Raw genomic sequence first — 19,518 nt, forward strand, 5'->3', positions numbered from 1 at the left:
AGGAAAACCAGTGCTTATTCCCACTGGATGTCAGTGCACCATCATGCACCATTACCTCCACCTCTCCACCACATGTGCCACCTGTCAGGCTCTGTGGAAAATGTCCCCATTTTTGCACCGATCAGCGTTTCTCGTCCCCGTGTCACCGAGTGTCATGTATACAAACCACAATGATCACATACATATATAGTTTTAGGCGCAAAATTATTACAATTCAAAAATACATGATCTACTGTATTTTGACCAACTGTACAAGACTAAAGCAACTGAAAATTGCACCGGATGTCAACAATTGTGCAAGACCAGTTGCATACATGTACTAAAGCATTTGGAAATTTGTGTGAAACGAGAAATGACATCTGCTGTGCAGAAGTGACATCATGGTGTGGGGATTACACTTGTTGGTTTGCAAATGCAATCCAGAAACACAGGAAGTATGTCTCATGAAATTTACCTAAGCAAATGAGAAAAACTCTGATTTTTGTAAATGCTCCACTAATGAATTGCCTGTCATGATGTTACAAGTCATGATAATACTAAAGGTAAAAAACAGTAACATTACTTGTAAAGGAAACGCCTTTGTGTGGGTACAGGTTTTGGTAGCTATCAGCAAATAATAAATGAGCCATTTTCCAGTCCTGGAAACAGCTTTTGCTTCCATACAGACCCACTAAAGGTCTTTGATGATTATAATCACAGATACTAGACTGACCTCCAACCAAGATTAATCTTGCTGATTGAAAGAAGATCACATGAAAGGCTCGAAGCTACCAGTGGTGATTTTGTGGGAACGATCCCTGATTTTGTCTGAATGGCCTTTTCTCAGTCCAACAATAGTGAAAAGCCAGACCTCAGTGCCGATGTTTAAAGTTTTTAAATGGTGAGATAATGGTGAGCCTCTGACTGATGGTTAAAGTCTGCCAGGTTACCTGGGGGGGGGAGGCTGGCTATTGGGGTTCTCCCATTTTTCATGAGTCAAAACGGAAATGAGAAACAATGTAATATATCCCGCTAATTTATATGTAAACCAAGTCTATGTAGATTATTTAATTACAAAGTGTAAAACAAAATATTGACCCACGGATCAGATGTAATAAAAAATCTCCCAGAGCCCATATTGTCCGTAGGTGGCAGCTTGAGACTCTGTCCTCCACAGCCTGTAGTGGAAACACGGCCACTTCCTGTTCATATCTTTATTGCTCTTCAAACACATTTCAAGACATTTATTCCATTGTGATGCAACATAGGAGCCACCTATGGCTTTCAAGATCTTTATCTTTTTAACTTGTGCCTTGGGTGTTACATATTTGAAGTATGTTCTTTAGATACTAACGGCACATCTTGGAGAATCATGCACAGCAAATTTGGCAATGGCCAGTCAACACTTGGAATTTATATTTAAGTGTGAAGTGTTAAATTGGAGAAGCCTGATTATCTTGGTCCAGGACATGTATTAATGACACAGTAGTGACCAGGCCCCTGTTTCTGGATCTCTTTGCTGTATATTTAACATCTAATAAATATCTAAAAGCACACGGAGAGTACATCAAATATGTTTAAAGGTCAAAGGTGAATCCGCATCCTTGCTTTGTAACAGGAGCTGGAGAAGGAACGGACAGACCTTCTGGAGGACGTCACGGCCAACAAGCGCAGGATGAAGGAGCTTGAAGACAACCTGCTGTTCAGGCTGACGAGCACGCAGGGTTCCCTGGTGGAGGACGAGAGCCTCATCACCGTGCTGAGCGGCACCAAGCGCACTGCTGAGGAGGTCACGCAGAAGCTGCAGGTCGCCGCCGAGACTGAGGTCCAGATCAACGCCGCCCGCGAGGAGTACAGGCCAGGTGATTGCAGCGGGGACTGCCCCCTACCCCTCAAACATAGGAATTACGCCCAGAAATCTCCTGCTTCAGCCGTTTCAGAAATTCTCGATTTTTCTAAATCCCTTTATTGCAAGCATCTGGTATAGTGTGCCAACTCTGAAATTAATTTAGCATATAAATACCTGTCAATTGTTTAAGGTTATTTACAGGTTTACAGTATTTTTAGCTTATAGCTCTTGTTTTGGCAGGATATTAAGTAATTTCTTCATAAAGTCAAGTGCTAAGTATACAGAGCCTCACCTGAAAAAGATTGAAAATATCTGGCAAATAACCTACTCCAAATGCTTTTCTGAAAAGGAGAGGACATGTTATCTAGCCGACCGTGTTCAGGGACATTTCACTCGCGAATGGGAGGCTCTCGTTCTTGTGTGGGAAGATGGCATTCAGTATTAAGTACTAAGTCTTCCGTGCCAGAGACATCAGCATAAAATGTACGGTGCTGTTTACATTTCTGGAAAAGTACCTTGGTGAGAGTATTCCAAGATCTTAACCTGTGTGAAGCCTTCTGGGACTGGAAGGATCTGAGCATGCCTTTGGTTTCTGTTTCATGCAGTTGCTACGAGAGGCAGCATCCTATACTTCCTCATTACAGAGATGAGCATGGTGAACGTGATGTACCAAACATCCTTACGCCAGTTCCTGGGACTCTTTGACTTGTCTCTGGCCAGGTAAATCTGCGTTGCGTTATAATTCAGCTCCTTCTTGCCAGGTACATATTTAGCTGATATGTACTTGTTAGGCCCAAAATTCTTCGGCAATTTGTGAAAATATGTGGGATTTACCATTTGGACACTAGGTGATAAACCGGTGAAATATTTGTTTTAGCTCTGCAACAAGCTGTTAATGTTATTTATCTATGTTAGCAAATGTTTTGGACTTGTTATCTCTTCCGGTAAATACCTGTGGCAGTCAGCCCAAAATACGAACGACGCGTTAAAAGAACGTGAAGGCCCGCATGCTGCAGTGTTTTATGTCGAACAGGTCGTCGAAAAGCCCAATCACCAGCAAGAGGATCGCTAACATTATAGATCACATGACCTTCGAGGTACACAAGTACGCCGCCCGCGGGCTCTACGAGCAGCACAAGTTCCTGTTCACGCTTCTGCTGGCCCTCAAGATTGACATGCAGAGTAACCGCGTGAAGCACGAGGAATTCCTCACTCTAATTAAAGGTCAGGGTAGCAATCTGCTCACCGAGTCCTCACATCGTTTTTTTCCTTCCTTTCAGAAGCACTGTGCAGCAGAAAAAGTGGTTTGGTTTCTGGTTGCTTAGAGTTGATGTATGCAGAGGAAAATTACTTCACACCAGTAAACATTATGGTTTATTTTCCATGATATAATGTCTGCTATTCATTGCCGGTACAAAGTGAAATCCATGTCTTCATAATAAATAGCATGCGTGGATGAAAAGAGACATTTCAGAATGAATTTCAGCATTGAGAGCTGAAACTTTAGGGATTGTTTTTAAAGCACGGTGAAAACACCTACGTCAGTGTTCATTCTGAGATTATGTCTGAGATTATTGAAGTGCAAAGACAATGACACAGGGTCTCTCCTGAGAGAAGCAATTTGCCACAAGGTGAGTCTACATGCTGCCTAGCTGGCTGGTGTAATGAGGATTGATGAAACGCTCTAAGCTGTTTCAGAGTGCTATTTCTTCTGCTCTGCCAAGGCTTCAGTCCCGTTTGACTGATTTCTGAGTGACAGGGGAACTTGAAAGGGGGAAGTTTGAGCTGAACGTTTTATGGCATAGCTTCACCCATGAAACACCGGCACACATTCATGTTACTCTCAGCCCAATACTCACACGTCTTCCAAACCCTACTCTCACTCAGCCTCAGTATCATCCTTGAGTTGAACTCTAAAGGTACGGTCACACTAGCACGGAAAAAAATCGCATCGTCTTTACAGCTTCGAACAAAAGTTGCCGTGGTCCAGGATGTGACGTTTTGTATCAAGACAGGAAGTATTCGTCAATACCATTAATGAATTTGGGGTACAGTGAATCATGGGATTGATTTGTCGGGTACTGCAACCAATGTATACCTGATATTTGAGGCGGGGCAAGAATGACATCTGGGGATTTTTACTGTCCTCTGTACTTTTGTTCTTAGCATTGGAACTGGTCTTCGACTAGGGAAGGTTATGTAAAATGGGAACAAGAGAACACAAGTACGGTCAAGTATGCATACTGAGAATCACCCAGTTTTGGTGCAGTGATGCTAATCAGGAAAATGCACCGTAATAAGCTTCCTACCTTCAAGACCCGTTTGAATGCTCTTTGCCACTCGTTCAGCTTTTGTCCTGTTTACAAATTCATATTCTGGCAATCGACAGTTAAAAAGAGTTGGCTGCTCGGTGGCCAATGGCCGGTGAACTTGAAAAGTCAGCCCTGCCCACACCGTTCCTGATTGGCTGAGCAACTGGAAGTGAGGAATCTGATTCTCACATCGCACGACTATAATGAAGTGAATGAGACGCAGATATTTTTTCCCACTAGTGTGACTGCACCTTATATGTCTTTCCTCCAGGAATTTATGGAGACGTCCAATTTCTTATATGTTCACAGCTGTCAGTAAAAAGGGTTTATGAACCACTGTTCCACTGAAAATTTCATTGATGACGGGGAGGTCTACCACTCATTACCCCAGACGTTTCAGAATTCTTTTCCTATCGTTCAAGACGAGAGAAATATTGCTTCAGAAAATAAGCAGCTCTAGTGAGGCGATTCACATTCCACAAATAAACGATTTATATATTCCTACTACATTAGATTGATATGAGTAGGAAACTAATATACATTAGGGAATCCATAACAACAGGTCACATTTCCTGTTTTTTCCTGTAGGTGGCGCCTCCCTGGATCTTAAGGCTTGTCCTCCTAAACCAGCTAAGTGGATTCTAGACATGACGTGGCTGAACTTGGTTGAGCTCAGCAAGCTCTGGCAGTTCTCTGACATCCTCAATCAGGTGCGTTCCCCCTAGCGGCAACCTCCAGAATCCCAGCTGGAAAGCTGCACCGTGAAAAATCACACACTCTTCGGTTCGGTCTCATATGCCCGTCTTCTGTGTAAACATGTCAGTGTTCGATGCATCTCGCATTATGCCCACCGGTGAGTGAGTGACAGGCTCCGTGGGAGCCGTCTGCCCAGCTCACCGTTAAATAGCCTTAGTTTGGAACTGGTTCATCAATTATTTATAACTGAAGGAATTAGTCTGTAGCTTATATGAAAACATTAGCTCTATGCTTTCTGTACAAGCAAATGAGATGGACTCAAACAGACTTTGATTGTTAATGTGTTAGCTTTTCTTTCACACTCTGGAGTACAATCAAGGCGGGGTTTTTTTGCTTCTTGGGCCTCACTGAAATTTTTTTTTTGCCCGTCCCTGCACCATGTCTCTGTGAAGTTTGCAGAATCCACATCAGGTGTTTCAGACAGTCCGCTTTTCTGTTACAGACTTCCAGTCTTTGACTTTCTTCCTTTTTGTGGCTCCACTGGGATATGATTGCTTCAAGTTGTATAAAATGTTAACATTAGCTAGTTACTAGAAGATCGTAGGTCTGCTAGTGCATCAGCATCTTCCTGCACCTAGTTTATTTAATATTTAATGTAGCGAGTGTTTGTCAACATGAAAATGTGAGGTTTGAGCGCTGGGAAACACCACCACTTAGGATAAACCCTTCAAATGAAGCTAATGAGTTTATTGAGATCTGGTTGACCTTTGAGTCTGACACCTCCGCATAGATTGGACGAAATGAGAAACAGTGGAAGAGCTGGTTTGACAAAGATGCCCCAGAGGAGGAGATCATCCCTAATGCGTATGACCAGGTCCTGGATTGCTTCCGACGCCTACTCCTCATCCGCTCTTGGTGCCCAGACAGGACCATTGCTCAGGTATCTAGGGATGCTGTTTTCTTTATGTGTCCTGCTTGAAATACCTTAAGCTTGTTTGTGTCATATAATCATCAGAACAGTCACATACTTGATTTCTTTTCATGGTGGCACCATACATAATCGTATATAATTTATTTTTGATACAGAATGTAGCAATCATCGATATAAAGAGGACAAGGAGAATCTTATTCTGAAACAGCAGCTTCTTTGCGTCTCATGGCAAATTTCTTATTGATTCTATTAAGGCTCGAAAATACGTCATGGATTCGATGGGTGAGAGGTATGCAGAGAGTGTGGTCCTAGACCTGGAGAAGACGTGGGAGGAATCAGACCACCGTACCCCTTTAATCTGCTTTCTGTCCATGGGCTCTGATCCCACTGACTCCATCATCGCCCTTGGTAAGAAGCAGAAGATCGAGACACGCTATGTATCGATGGGTCAAGGTCAAGAAGTTCACGCTCGCAAGCTCCTTCAGCAAACCATGGCGAATGTAAGAACTCCATGATGACTTTGGCTCTCATGCTTCTGCATTGAGAAGAATTACTAGGTGTTAATTAATTCATGTAAAACAACTTGGTTGAAACACAGTTGAATTACAGAGTTATACCATTTACTTATACTCTATTTATTTCTCTGATTGATTGTTTTTGGGGTCAACAGGGAGGCTGGGCCCTCCTACAAAACTGTCACCTCGGCCTGGGCTTCATGGATGAGCTGATGGACATGGTGACAGAGTCTGAGATGGTGCATGAGTCCTTCCGCCTGTGGATGACCACCGAGGTCCACAAACAATTCCCTATTACCCTGCTGCAGATGTCAATCAAGTTTACCAACGAGCCACCCCAGGGACTCAAGGCGGGACTGAGGAGAACCTACGGAGGTTTGTCTGCTGTGCTGTTCGTTGGGCAACTTGGATATGATTGGAGCAGCCCATGAAGAGCTTCAGGACTTACAAGTTTGAGATCATGAATTGATATACTTTGCAATGACGTAACATGTGACCTCTCATTGGCCAGGCATCAGCCAAGATCTCCTAGACGTCAGTAACCTGATCCAATGGAGACCCATGCTCTATGGGGTGGCATTCCTGCATTCCACTGTTCAAGAGAGACGAAAGTTTGGTCCTCTGGGCTGGAACATTCCTTACGAGTTCAATCAGGCAGACCTCAATGCCACCGTACAATTTGTGCAGAATCATCTGGATGACATGGATGTGAAGAAAGTAAGATACAGTATCCGTATTCCTTCCCAGGAGTGCTATTTAGAGTAACAGTGTAGTAGATGTCTCAGAGTCTCTTCCACGTGTGGTGTTTGTATCTTCTCTCCATGTTCCTGTTGCTTTACTGGTCTGATATGCTGTCTTCTGACGATCTGGGTCATCGTTTCAGGGGGTGTCTTGGACTACGGTGCGCTACATGATTGGCGAGATTCAGTACGGTGGGAGAGTCACGGACGACTATGACAAGCGTCTGCTGAACACCTTCGCCAAGGTCTGGTTCAACGAGAATATGTTTGGAGCAGACTTTGTTTTCTACAAGGGCTACGCTATTCCCAAGTGCAGCAATGTCGACCAGTACCTCCAGTACATCCAGGTAGGATATACCCTCCCATTACCTCCACCAAACCCTAATTCCTTTCCACTGAATGATTTACCATTAATACACAGGCTTATTGTGATTCTTGTCTTTCGAAAATGCAGTCAGTTTTGCTTATTGTATTAATTACTGTGATTTCTGGTCCATTGCACCTGTATGGCTATTTTTTTTTGCTTTTATTTGGTTTTATGTAGCCCTGTGTTTGATTGTGGGATTTTCATAGTTTCAATACACCTTGCATTCCTTTGAAATTACTTGTTGCATTTAATAAGTAATCACATTATACACCAAGGTGCTTATCAAAGAACGCGTAGCTGATTTTACTGTACTGATTATTACAAGCATACTCTCTCCCTTAGAGTATAGTGCCAGGAGCTGGATATTTAAAGAAAAATATTTATGGCCCAATAGCTGTCATCCATAATATGTATTCACTACAATGATCCTTGTATAATCTTTTTTATATCAATGAAAATAAAGGTTCTCGCACTTACGCCAGTATCTTCATTCAAATTACTTGTATTATCCAGCTGCTTTTTCTCTGTTACCAGCAATATGTCCATTTTTCTGAAACAGTAGACTTACATTTACATCCTGAAACAAACACACAAGATATTTCTCTCAATAACTCCATTTAGTCCTCTAAATAAGGGCTGACAAAATACTCTGCTCTCAAATGGATCTGCAGCAAAAAAAATCTGTTCTGTGCCCCTTTGAAATCAAAATTGAATTATGTTATAACAGCCAAAGGCTTGATACTGTGCATCAGATCTCAATAGCAGGTAATACCTCTTAATACTGTGAATTATTGTTTAAGTGTATATGTGTTATTTTACTGGCCAAGCTACAGCTGTGATGTTCTCTAAACATGTAAGTGTGACATTTCAGGGCCTCGCTGCTTATGACACTCCAGAGGTGTTTGGGCTGCACTCCAATGCTGATATCACTTACCAGAGCAAGCTAGCTAAAGATGTACTGGACACTATTCTTAGCATCCAGCCCAAAGACTGCTCCAGTGGGGGCGGGGAAACCCGAGAGGCAGTGGTGGGGCGTCTGGCGGACGACATGCTGGAGAAGCTTCCACCAGACTATGTTCCATTTGAGGTGAGGGACCACACCGACAAGACGTGCAGAAATGTTCTCCACTATGTACTGAACTGTACTTTATATAGGGATGCAGATAACTGGTACGCATTCACCCTTAAAAGCGTTACGTATGGAAATTATCTGTTGTAATAGCGCAATTGTGAACGTATTTTATGTGCATTTGAGCTGCCATGACAAGAATTTACAGTGCATTTTAATCTTTATACTGCAAATGAAGTACGAATTAGCAGGTAAAGGTTAAAATGCAGTGTAATTTCTTGTCACGGCAGCGTAAATGCACATAAAATAAGTGCGCATTTGTGCTTTTACAGCAATTGATTGCCGCACATATCGCTTTTAAAGGTGAACTTAAACGTGAACTTGCGTACTGTACCAGTTACTGTATGTGCATCCCTGACTATATTTCAGTGTTTCCCAACCCGGTCCTCAGGAACCTACAGACAGTCCACGTTTTTGCTCCCTCCCAGCTCCCTGACAGACAGTTCTCATTTTTCCTCCTCCTCAACTCCCTACCTCCTACTGGGAGCTGGGAGAGAGCAGGACCGTGGATTGTCTGTGGGGCGCTGAGGACCGGATTCGGAAACACTGCTACGTATGAATTTATGTAACTTCCTTATGTCACAGAGGCTGTTGCTAAATTTTGTCATGCTCATGTAACCCACTTGCAAAATGACATATAATAATCCTTGACCCTTGGTGCATGTCCTCCCCAGGTAAGGGAGAGGTTGCAGAAGATGGGGCCTTTTCAGCCCATGAACATCTTCTTGAGGCAGGAAATTGACCGCATGCAGAGGGTCATGCAGCTGGTGAGGAACACCCTGACAGACTTGAAGCTGGCCATCGATGGAACCATCATCATGAGTGAGAACCTCCGGGACGCCCTGGACTGCATGTACGACGCCCGCATCCCCGCACGCTGGAAAAAGGCACGTTCTAGATGTCGTCTTTCAAACCCACTCTCATTACTTTCTAAGGGTTTGTGAGGTGCTCTGTTAATGATGGTTATTTTTATGCACAATTATAAATATTATTTTAAAATGAAGTATAATTTAGCTGAATATGTCGCAAGTCCAGTGGAATAGCGGTCTATTGAGGTCTGTCTCGAAAATGCAAATTTGCATGCAGATGTAATTAGCTCATCATGACATTTTGAGGCTCATAGTTCCCTGGGCTGTCTTTCTTCCAGCAGAAGCTATTTTAAGTGACTCTGAATGATTTGATTTGCACGGCATTCAGTCTGAACACCTGTGACAACGTTTTAGTAGACTGATTTTCTCTTGAGGTACATGCTGGTGGAAAAACATGTGGGTTACGGGTACGTTCTCCGCCTCGGTTGAAGTAACTGGTCCCATCTGCTCTCGCGTTACATCTCAGGCGTCCTGGGCTTCCAGCACTCTGGGGTTCTGGTTTACTGAGCTGCTGGAGCGAAACCGTCAGTTCCAGGCCTGGATTTTTGAAGGACGCCCGAACTGCTTCTGGATGACGGGTTTCTTTAACCCACAGGGATTTTTGACAGCCATGAGACAGGTGTGGTGACTGGATAATACACGGGTGTACTCTGTTTCCATAATTATTGTTTTTTTTTGTTGCTACAATGTTGTGTCAAAGAGAATTGACATTCATGTTGGTCTATCACTGTATATAATTAAAGTGCTTATGACAGCTGATAAGGAATTAGTGAAGCTCCACAATGAATTGGCATTCAATCCTTTATCAGCTAGAAGCTTGAAGAAAAAAGCTCGTAAAAGGCAGCTGACCTTGACAAGTGACTATAAACTTAAAGGTCCCCAAACACCCATCTGGGAAGGAGTGCATGACACGTCTTTGAAATTTCAATGGAACTACACTGAATCTGTGTTGTATGTGTTTGTGTAGTAAAGCCAATTGGGGGAAAAAAAAACAGTGCTTCACGTCATTCTTGTGCTTTCATCCTTCACACAGGAAATTACCCGCGCAAACAAAGGCTGGGCCCTGGACCGCATGGTCTTGTGCAACGAGGTCACAAAGTGGATGAAAGATGACATCAGCCAGCCGCCCGCTGAGGGCGTTTATGTGTATGGCCTGTATCTCGAGGGTGCCGGATGGGACCGCAGGAACTGCAAACTGGTGGACTCCAAGCCTAAAGTGCTGTTCGAGATGATGCCCGTCATCAGGATGTTTGCGGAAAATAATGGTCTGTTTCCCAGCGCCTTTCTCGTCCTTTGTGATTGCATTTCACTTTGTCATCTCATACACTGAATGACCGGAACAAAAATAATCTTCCTGGATGAATGCTGTCAGTACTGTGCTTTTATTTGCCTTGCTTCCATAAATGTTTTATTATTCATTTTGTCCTCAAGCTCTTCACGCAGTAAAACTGCAAAAATCACGTTATCCAAGAACCTGAAATGTTCCAAAGTTTCATTTTGTTGTGGTACAGTACAAACATTTGCCAAGCTAGTATAGTGTTCCACTAAAATAGCTACAATTTATATTTTTTACTGTAATATTTTCTTTTATTGATTTCCGTCCAGGTCTGAAAGATTCCCGTCTCTACTCGTGTCCTATTTACAAGAAACCCGTAAGGACAGATCTGAACTACATTGCTGCAGTTGACCTGAGGACCGTGGTACCACCGGAACACTGGATTCTCCGTGGTGTGGCCCTGCTCTGTGACGTCAAATAGGTGTCATAAAGCTGAGGAACGGGTTATCCATTGTTTTGGTCAATAGGAATGACCAGTCAGCTAAAATAGCCTAGCCGATTTCAGAATGGATCATTACCCTCAGTATGCTGTGATACCATTACCTATGAAATTAAATTCATTAAAAGTATGCAGCCTTTATTTTTGTACTGACATCTATGACAAATAAGATTTAAAAAATGAATAAATTGTATTTGGAAGTAATTCACTGTTGCATGTTTTGTCATGGTACGTTTTATCACAGTACATGATTAGATATAAGAAGTTATATATTTTTGCTTCATATGGACGCTTCATACGAAGCTTTTGTCACTGAATTATTGCCAGAGTGTATGATGAGAAATTTGTGGTTACGATTTATAACCTTTCATACCAAATGTTTGTAAACTTTAGCTTGATAATGGCTCAGTGAAACAATGCCTAATTTGGAGGATGCGCTGGTAATGGATCTCATCTGGAATTCAAATCTCCTGCGGTGTTTCACTGTTTTAACTAATTGGCTGTTTCTTTTCTCGCTGGGTATTTTTGTTGTGTTCAAGCGGTTATTTGTGTGAGCAGCTACCACAATGTGAGAGAAGCCAAACTGGCAATGGCAAACGAGTAGAAGAATATCTTCATGTACAGCCAAGATTCATTTATTTTGGAGGGGGGGCATTTAAACACTTGAGATGAGTGTGCTGTTCTTGCTCCATTCATCGCTCATTCAGACCACCAAAGCGCCACCTTCCCTCCCAGCCTCGGGTCTGTTTGACGTCGATGTCCACAGCTCCAGCCTCGCCTGCCAGGGCGTAGGGAGCAGCCTCATGCTCCAGTGAGCCGCATCCCAAGCTAATCCGCTTTATTTTTCACGCGGCGAGTCACGTGACACTGCAGGAACGATAAGTGCCAGCTGGAGGAGGGGCACCGCCCCCCCTGCTGCCTGCTCCTCTCTTTCCAGAACGCCCCCTGCCCTCCCCCAGCCCCCCCGCACTTCTCCAGGTACCTTTTTTGCTTAATACAGTAAATGTATGTAACTAAATATACGTTTACTGGATCCACTCATTTTTAGATGGCAATTGTGGGCTTCTTTCCCAATCCCTACCACCGGCTGGCATGTGAGCATATTTACAAATCTCCTATCCCAGTAACTACAGCTCTATATTATTAAATTTACTGTGTCAAATTAAACCTGAGAGATGAGATAACAATGTGAATTGCATACAAACCTTTAATGAACATATTATACAAAACAAGGACATTAAAACATCAAAACACTTTTGTTTTTTTTCTTTCATTCATTTTCTTACAAAATGTCAGTCTCCTCTACCCACTGTACCCAACACGTAGCCTCGGCTGATGAGATGTTGTAAGACTGGTACCATATGTAAATACATCCAAGGTTTCGTGCATCTAAGGATGAACCGGAGATATTTACAGATGTCAGTGATCGCGGGCGCCTCACATTCTGGCCGGTTTCCATCGCCGTGTTTATGGCATGACATTCCCCTGTGATAGGGACCTTGTCATCTCTGTGTGGATGAAGTAGGTCTTCAGCTCTCCCTTGCCCTTCACGTTGATAATCCCTCTGCACGAGCAGATGTATCCCAGGGTCAGCAAGACTCGACTCGTCTCCTCTGTGACCTTCGGGCAGGGAGAAGATGGGGAAAAAGCACTCAGCCCCACTACGAACCTCCTGCACTACTGCTCAGAGAAATGAGCTTTTGCTGAAGCAGGGCTTTAATGAGGCTGCTACAGCCCTGCGATTGCATGGAACAGTAGGAAATAAGGAGCTGGAAGGGAGCAAAAAGGTGGACTGTCTGGCAGGGAGCTGAGAAGGAGCAAAAAGGTGGACTGTCTGGCAGGGAGCTGAGAAGGAGCAAAAAGGTGGACTGTCTGGCAGGGAGCTGAGAAGGAGCAAAAAGGTGGACTGCCTGGGAGGGAGCTGAGAGGGAGCAAAAAGGTGGACTGTCTGGCAGGGAGCTGAGAAGGAGCAAAAAGGTGGACTGTCTGGGAGTCCCTTAGGACTGGGTTGGGAAACACTAGCATAGAGGCTCAGAGTATTAACACCAAAGCTACTAGAATTGACTACCATGAGTAAAATTAGCACTGAAATACAAACAACAGATCTTAATATCCAATACAAAAAAGAACTGCCTATACTTATGTCAAACTTTTCAGAAACTTTTAATATTAAAACACAGAAAGGAAAAACGTAAGAAATCACAACAATAATAATAATACAAAAAAAATTTAAATCACAAAGCGCAATTTTTATCAGTAGCTAAACAATGGCTACCTGTATTTTTCCCAGCACCCCGGTGCTGTCCATTCGGCTGGCGACATTCACTGTGTTTCCCCAGATGTCGTATTGTGGCTTCTGAGCTCCGATCACCCCAGCAATCACGGGGCCGTGATTGATGCCTAAGGGCAGAAGCGGCACAGCTGTTCACAGCATGTTTCTGAGTAGGACCAAAGTCCCCTATCTAGCAGCCTAGGTGGCAGGGCCATTAAGGACCCCAACTTTTGACCAGAAGGCTGCCCATTTCAGTGCCTGCTACACTCAGACTTCCCTGAAAAGCGTTCGTCTCAGAGCTCCCACCGTACCATGAAATGTTTATCATATGGACACATTTTACTTTTTAAGTAGGACAGTGTAAACATGGTTTAGAGAACAGCTGAGCGTGAATTTTATCCAGCGATAAATGCATGCACAGACTTACATTATAGTGTTGAATTTACAGTCGTATTAAGAAAATATTTGTTGAAAAAAACCTTAAACAAATCCCCTAAAAACTGAAAGATTTTTAAGAAGAGAATTTCAGTTGAGTTTTGTTTTAGAGAGAAACCGGTTGTATGTCAGATGTACTCACCGACTCGGAGCTTGAAGTCATTGAAGGAATGTCTGTTGATGACATCGAGCTTTCCCATCAGAGCGAAGGCGAACTCCACCATGGTACCGATGTGCATGTACTGCCTGTCATGCTCCTGAGAATGGAATAGGCCCATATAAGCCAACGAGTTCATCAATGTCAGCGTGTATGAATGCTATACTTTGTCGCTTTAGCAGACACTTTTATCCAAAGAGACGTATAAGTTAAACAAATAACACACCATATACAAATGGCCGCCAAGGAGTTGACTCCGCATAAGTGTAACTAAGCTGAGCTTCCAACGAATGCCAAATGTGAGCAGTATTGGATCAAGACCTATACGACATTTTCCAAACAGAGCAAGAACCTAATAAGAGAGCTATTCTAATCAGCAGGAAGTGCAACACTGAGAGCATTCAGTGAACATAGAGTGGCGTATGCTAGCAGAGGTCTCCCAGGAACAGATGGGGCTTGGTGTGTTACACAAGTTTTTATACACAAGTTTGTTTTTTAAATAAAAAGCTATGTGATATATACAGTGGCTCACTGGGTAGCACTGTGACCTCACGCCTCCTGGCCTGCTCTGTGTGTGTCTGGAGTTTGTATGTTCTCTCCCAGTCACGCAGGCTTCTTCCAAACATAGTGATGCTAACTGGCATCGCTAAATTGCCTTCTGTAAAGGACTGGCATCTCATCCATGGTGGACCACAGCCCTGCGTGTCTGGGATAGTCTCCAGGTCTCTCCATGTCCATGACCGGGATAAGCGATTGGAAGATGAATGGGGTGGTTTGTGTGTATATATAATACACACACACACACACACACACACACATGTTTAACGTGATGTAATAAATCCAGTCTAGCATAAACTTAAATTGAATAAAATGTTATCAGCAATTCATTCCAAACTCAATTTCAATAAGATTTAAATAAAAAGGACATTCTGAATAGCCTTTTGTTAATGAACAGGAAATCAGGAAGTCAGTTGTGCTTTTGGCTATAAATATTGAAGTATTACCTCTAGAGGACTGTGTTATTAATAGACGTCCAAATTACAGAAACATAACGCGTCTCTTCTCTGTAAAAATTTTTTAAACACTATAAATGTCAGCATCATTACTATACTTCCACTGCTGATTTGCAGCAAATATATATTTTGGCTTGCAGATAATTCCTCATCTGTGATTTGTTCCCCTCTTCCACTTGCTATTTCATAAATCTCGGCACCTTCCTGTGTTCACATATCACAGTAGGCATCATATTGTGCTCCTGAAACTATTAATGAAGGTATATAAATCCATAAATGGATGATCTCTGTTAACACATAAGGACACTGAAAATCTTTCTTGCTACATAACTCCAATAAATGAAGTCAGATTTCGCCACAAATTGTGTTCAAGTTTTAAAAACAGAAAAAAAATCAATATCTAAGACCATTTGCCCATTTGTTTTTTCTGAGCCACTTTGAAGAATAAAGTACGTTGTCACATTTTCTCTTTACCTTTTTATCGATTCAGTTGCATTCGTTCAATTTCATAGCAGGCCATTATGTTATACTAATACTGTTACTATTATTTATCTTTAGGTAGCACTTTCTTGGACTGTAGATCAGCTGTATTTCATCGTAAGCAACCACCAGAAGTATTTTTAACATTGTATTTATTTTGATACAAAGGGTCCCACCCCTGGGGAATTATAAGGCAAACTTTCCATCCATTGAAAACTAAAACTACAGCACCGAGTTCTGGGACAATAAGCGTCTCCCCTCCCTCACTTAATCCCAGGGCTTAGGGTGTGTCAGCTTTATACAACGTATTCTCCATTTGCGACTCTTCCAAAAAAAGTCTCATTTTGTCTTGCTATAATAATAGTGAATGGTTTTATATATATATATATATATATATATATATATATATATATATATATATATATATATAAATAAAATAAAATACAACCAGGCTTCCAAAGCATCCAGTCAGAATTTTATCTCGTATATATAAGCAGCAGGATGGAGAGGAACAATCACATTAACAATTTCACCGCCGGCGGAGGAGACAGAGAGGGAACGAGGGTGCAGTGCTGGACTGACGTCACTCGAGGAGCTCGAGACCGAGACGTGGAGCTCGCGTGGCACCGTCAAGCTGTGGAGGCTCGCACTCCATCGTCTATAATCTAGAGCTTGCTAAATAGGAGGGTACTGTGATGCATGCTGCAAGGATTAAATTCTCTTTCATTTATATCAACATTCGCCTGGGGATAATAAGCCAAACTGAGAAATATGAAATTGCGTGATTTACCAGCTTTATGTATTTTTGCTTTATAAAAATGCATCTTCTGCTAGCAGTCCTGGTTTGATATTTAGCATTTTATATCTGAAATACTAACGTCAATTCCCCTTTTTTGCTCATTCTAATACAGGACTCTCTCTAATACTGATAATGCACCAAAAATGGGCCGTTTCATGTTGATTGTCTCAGCTGGAGCCGTTGCAGTGAAAGCCGAGTTGATTGCCATACTATAAAATGGGCCAGGGTTAACCCTGTGTGCACTGCCAGCTCAGACCACACAGTGCATACATTCACCATCCCTACGGCCACATTCTGTCGGGCGATTTGCACGTGTGGTCAGTGCCATACTGCGAAAAGTGCAAAAAAAAAAAAAAAACATGGAAAATAAATAGAATAGAGAAATGTTACTATATCCATCCCCATGGGGGAAAATTGTCTTCTCACTGATCCCATTTTATGCTCCATCAGACACACGGGCAACTTTGGGGGCTACAGCACAGGGTCCTTCAGGGTCCTGCACCCCAGGACCAATCATGGGTTAAGGGCCTTTTTCAACAGCCCAATAGCAGCATGAGTTTGCCGGATTCAAACCAACAACCTTGGGATCGTGGGCAAAGAGTCCTAACCTGCTGAGTCACACACCCAAAACCTTTGCTCCCTGGGATGTCAGTTCCCAGGATACAACACTAGCATTTTCAACGAGGTATAAAATAAGCAAACTAATAAACTGTTTACTGAACAGACGATCGGGTGTGTTGACGCTGTTGATCATCTTATGAAATGGCCTTTCCCTGTCAGCTCTGTGCGGCAGCTTGCGATTGCTGGACCGCTAGTCGGAAAATACACCGGTAGACAACGATCTGCTTGTGCAGAAAGTGACAAAGAACAGAACATCAGGATCTGTCTGAGCATGTCTGTCTCAGCAGGAACCACATCCATAATGTTCGGATCAGGCAGCGGCAGCTGCGGATGACCACCAACGGATGGAAATGCAGAGAAAATCGATTCAAGTATGGGTTTAAATCATGGGTGACCCTACGCTGCCTCCGAGGTGTGACTGAGTGTGATGGTGTCCCAGTACCCGGGGTGTCCCAGGCTTTCGGAGAGGTTCCGGGTTTGAGGTTCCAGCTTCTGTGCTGGATAAGGGGCCACAGAAGTGCAGGATCTGCCCCCCTCAGACATATCTGGCTCCCTTTTCTTAATTAACACAAAGGGAGGTGAAGCAGCCTCCTCTACAGGAAGTTCTTTGTGAGTCACTGAACCCGCTCCTTACTGAACTTGACTTGTCATGCTCCAATGGTTCGGCGATTCCTTACTGTGTTTCCTGTCCTTGATTTTTGTTGTGATGTGGCATGGTCTTGGTACCCACCTGTATTGGTCTCTGAATGTGGTCCCTGTTCTCACCCCGGTTTTTGGGATGTGTTTTTGGAGCTTGTCATTCCGCAGTGTGAAGCTTTAAAGCCACTAGCTCTGCACTTGGATCTCAGACCTCTTTCCTTATAGGAAGGAGGGATGGATGTCATTAACTTTTGTTATTTAAAACACAGAATTGCCTACGCTTGGATCTTGTGCAGCTATTTCTCTGACAAGCTGAAGCAACGGATGAGCAAATTACTTTGTCGGTAAATAATAATTCACAGCAAAAACAACTGGATTTACCTAACAAGCTAACCTTATGCATCCGGAAAAATAACTGTGTGCCCATTTTTTAAATCTAATTATAAAATCTGTCACCTGTTTATTCTGGCTGTGAAACTCATATTTAAATTGCACGAGGGTCTGTGTTTCTCCACTTTATTTAATATTACGCATTATATCTTCATTGAAAAACAATGATGATTGTTTATTTGGTGCAAACAAATTGCACAAAACATGAAGAAAATTTATAAATAAAATATTTTGACAAAAGCATAATTCAAAGCCCTCCTTTGTCTAAAAGCAAACTGATGGTCAAAACACATTCACTGGAAAATAGGAGCCCTAAATTACAGTGAAACCTTTAACGAATACAGATACAGGGAACCCTGCACATACAGCAGAAACTATTCAAAATGAATCTGCTGACTGAAAACATTTCTCAAGGTTCATTTTTCCTTGTGGATGACAGACAATATGAAGCCCATTAATATAACATTTCTAGGTATATATTAAATCTCTGCTGTCGAGCATTTTGGAAGAATGAAAGGAAATTTGGTAATAAATTGAGCCTGGCCAGGAAATTAGGTTTATATTTAATGGATATATTGACATTTAAAAGCCCGGCAGATTTGAGGAAGGTTTCAGAAACAGCCATTTTGGAGCGAAAGGCTTTCATATTTACAAAGCTCTTAAGAAGTAAAACTTGGTTGTCTTCAGTGACGCACATTTGCAATGATGCTAAGGAAAAGATCAAAAACTGAGCATGTCTGGTAGAATGTTAAACAAGAACCAGTTTTAAGAGCACATGTCCTAAGTACCAAACCCATTTCCATAACCGCTGACCCAATACAGGGTTGCTGTGAAGATTTAAATATTAACAATTTCATGCAATTCTGCTGAAGGAAAACAACTATTTCCTATTAAGGTGCACTGTCACTTTGAACTGATTGATAATCAGTTAATTTAAAAATTCATTAAAACTCTGCCAGTTTGAATGTCACCTTCACGTAGTGGCGGACCCATCAGACATCACTGTGGACAGTCAGCCATTGTGTTGAATAACAGCGACTCTGTCTTGAGATGAAGCACATCCAGACGACGCTGCTTACAGTGCATGACTGGACTTAACAACACAATGGCTGAAGTGATGTAGGTCTGACTGTGAGAGGAATTTGTCATAAATTACGGACGTGGAAAAGTCCAGCGTTAGAAGCCTTGCTGATGGATCCTTAAAAGCGGAAAATCCCAGGAGCCCTGAGGTCTGCAGAGCTTAGATTACCTGGGTGTACTCGGGTCCTGGTGTTGCATTCAGCCCCGTGGCCGCCATGTAAGTGCTGCCTATAGTTTTGATCTTCTCCACGCCACTGAATTTGGGCTTTGAGAGTAACTGAAAATGAAATGAAAGCTTTATTCAGCATTTGCACAAGAACAAGGTACCCTGGGTTGCTTTTTACTTCGTGTATAGCCCACGTTTCTCTCCCGTTAAGCAAAACACACATATTGAATTGAGCATTTTTTTTAACCCTCTATTTGCCATTTACACAGGTACATTGGAATTCTTCTCTCTGGCTACCCCAGCT

The 19,518-nt window shown here is 42.6% G+C and overlaps 2 protein-coding genes across 7 annotated transcripts in view; one reads left to right on the forward strand and one right to left on the reverse strand.

The window, feature by feature from the left end:
- Positions 1 to 11,366, forward strand: part of dnah5 (dynein, axonemal, heavy chain 5) — a 69,762-nt gene extending 58,396 nt beyond the window's left edge. For both annotated transcript variants that reach the window (XM_023815099.2, XM_023815103.2), the window contains 14 exons: positions 1,598 to 1,841; positions 2,434 to 2,548; positions 2,862 to 3,052; positions 4,729 to 4,850; positions 5,627 to 5,776; positions 6,022 to 6,267; positions 6,438 to 6,657; positions 6,794 to 6,999; positions 7,166 to 7,369; positions 8,261 to 8,476; positions 9,193 to 9,405; positions 9,854 to 10,006; positions 10,421 to 10,652; positions 10,993 to 11,366. In XM_023815099.2, the coding sequence (XP_023670867.2) occupies positions 1,598 to 1,841; positions 2,434 to 2,548; positions 2,862 to 3,052; positions 4,729 to 4,850; positions 5,627 to 5,776; positions 6,022 to 6,267; positions 6,438 to 6,657; positions 6,794 to 6,999; positions 7,166 to 7,369; positions 8,261 to 8,476; positions 9,193 to 9,405; positions 9,854 to 10,006; positions 10,421 to 10,652; positions 10,993 to 11,144 (2,664 nt within the window). In that variant the 3' untranslated portion in view covers positions 11,145 to 11,366. The remainder of the gene's footprint in view (positions 1 to 1,597; positions 1,842 to 2,433; positions 2,549 to 2,861; positions 3,053 to 4,728; positions 4,851 to 5,626; positions 5,777 to 6,021; positions 6,268 to 6,437; positions 6,658 to 6,793; positions 7,000 to 7,165; positions 7,370 to 8,260; positions 8,477 to 9,192; positions 9,406 to 9,853; positions 10,007 to 10,420; positions 10,653 to 10,992) is intronic.
- Positions 11,367 to 12,355: 989 nt separating this feature from the next.
- adcy2a (adenylate cyclase 2a) overlaps positions 12,356 to 19,518 on the reverse strand; it is a 77,276-nt gene continuing 70,113 nt past the window's right edge. For all 5 annotated transcript variants that reach the window (XM_023812838.2, XM_023812829.2, XM_023812847.2 and 2 more), the window contains 4 exons: positions 19,218 to 19,325; positions 14,012 to 14,126; positions 13,438 to 13,562; positions 12,356 to 12,782 (listed from right to left, as the gene is read on the reverse strand). In XM_023812838.2, the coding sequence (XP_023668606.1) occupies positions 12,630 to 12,782; positions 13,438 to 13,562; positions 14,012 to 14,126; positions 19,218 to 19,325 (501 nt within the window). In that variant the 3' untranslated portion in view covers positions 12,356 to 12,629. The remainder of the gene's footprint in view (positions 12,783 to 13,437; positions 13,563 to 14,011; positions 14,127 to 19,217; positions 19,326 to 19,518) is intronic.

This window comes from Paramormyrops kingsleyae, chromosome 9 (genome assembly GCF_048594095.1).
Source record: "Paramormyrops kingsleyae isolate MSU_618 chromosome 9, PKINGS_0.4, whole genome shotgun sequence".
Lineage (NCBI taxonomy): Eukaryota > Metazoa > Chordata > Actinopteri > Osteoglossiformes > Mormyridae > Paramormyrops > Paramormyrops kingsleyae.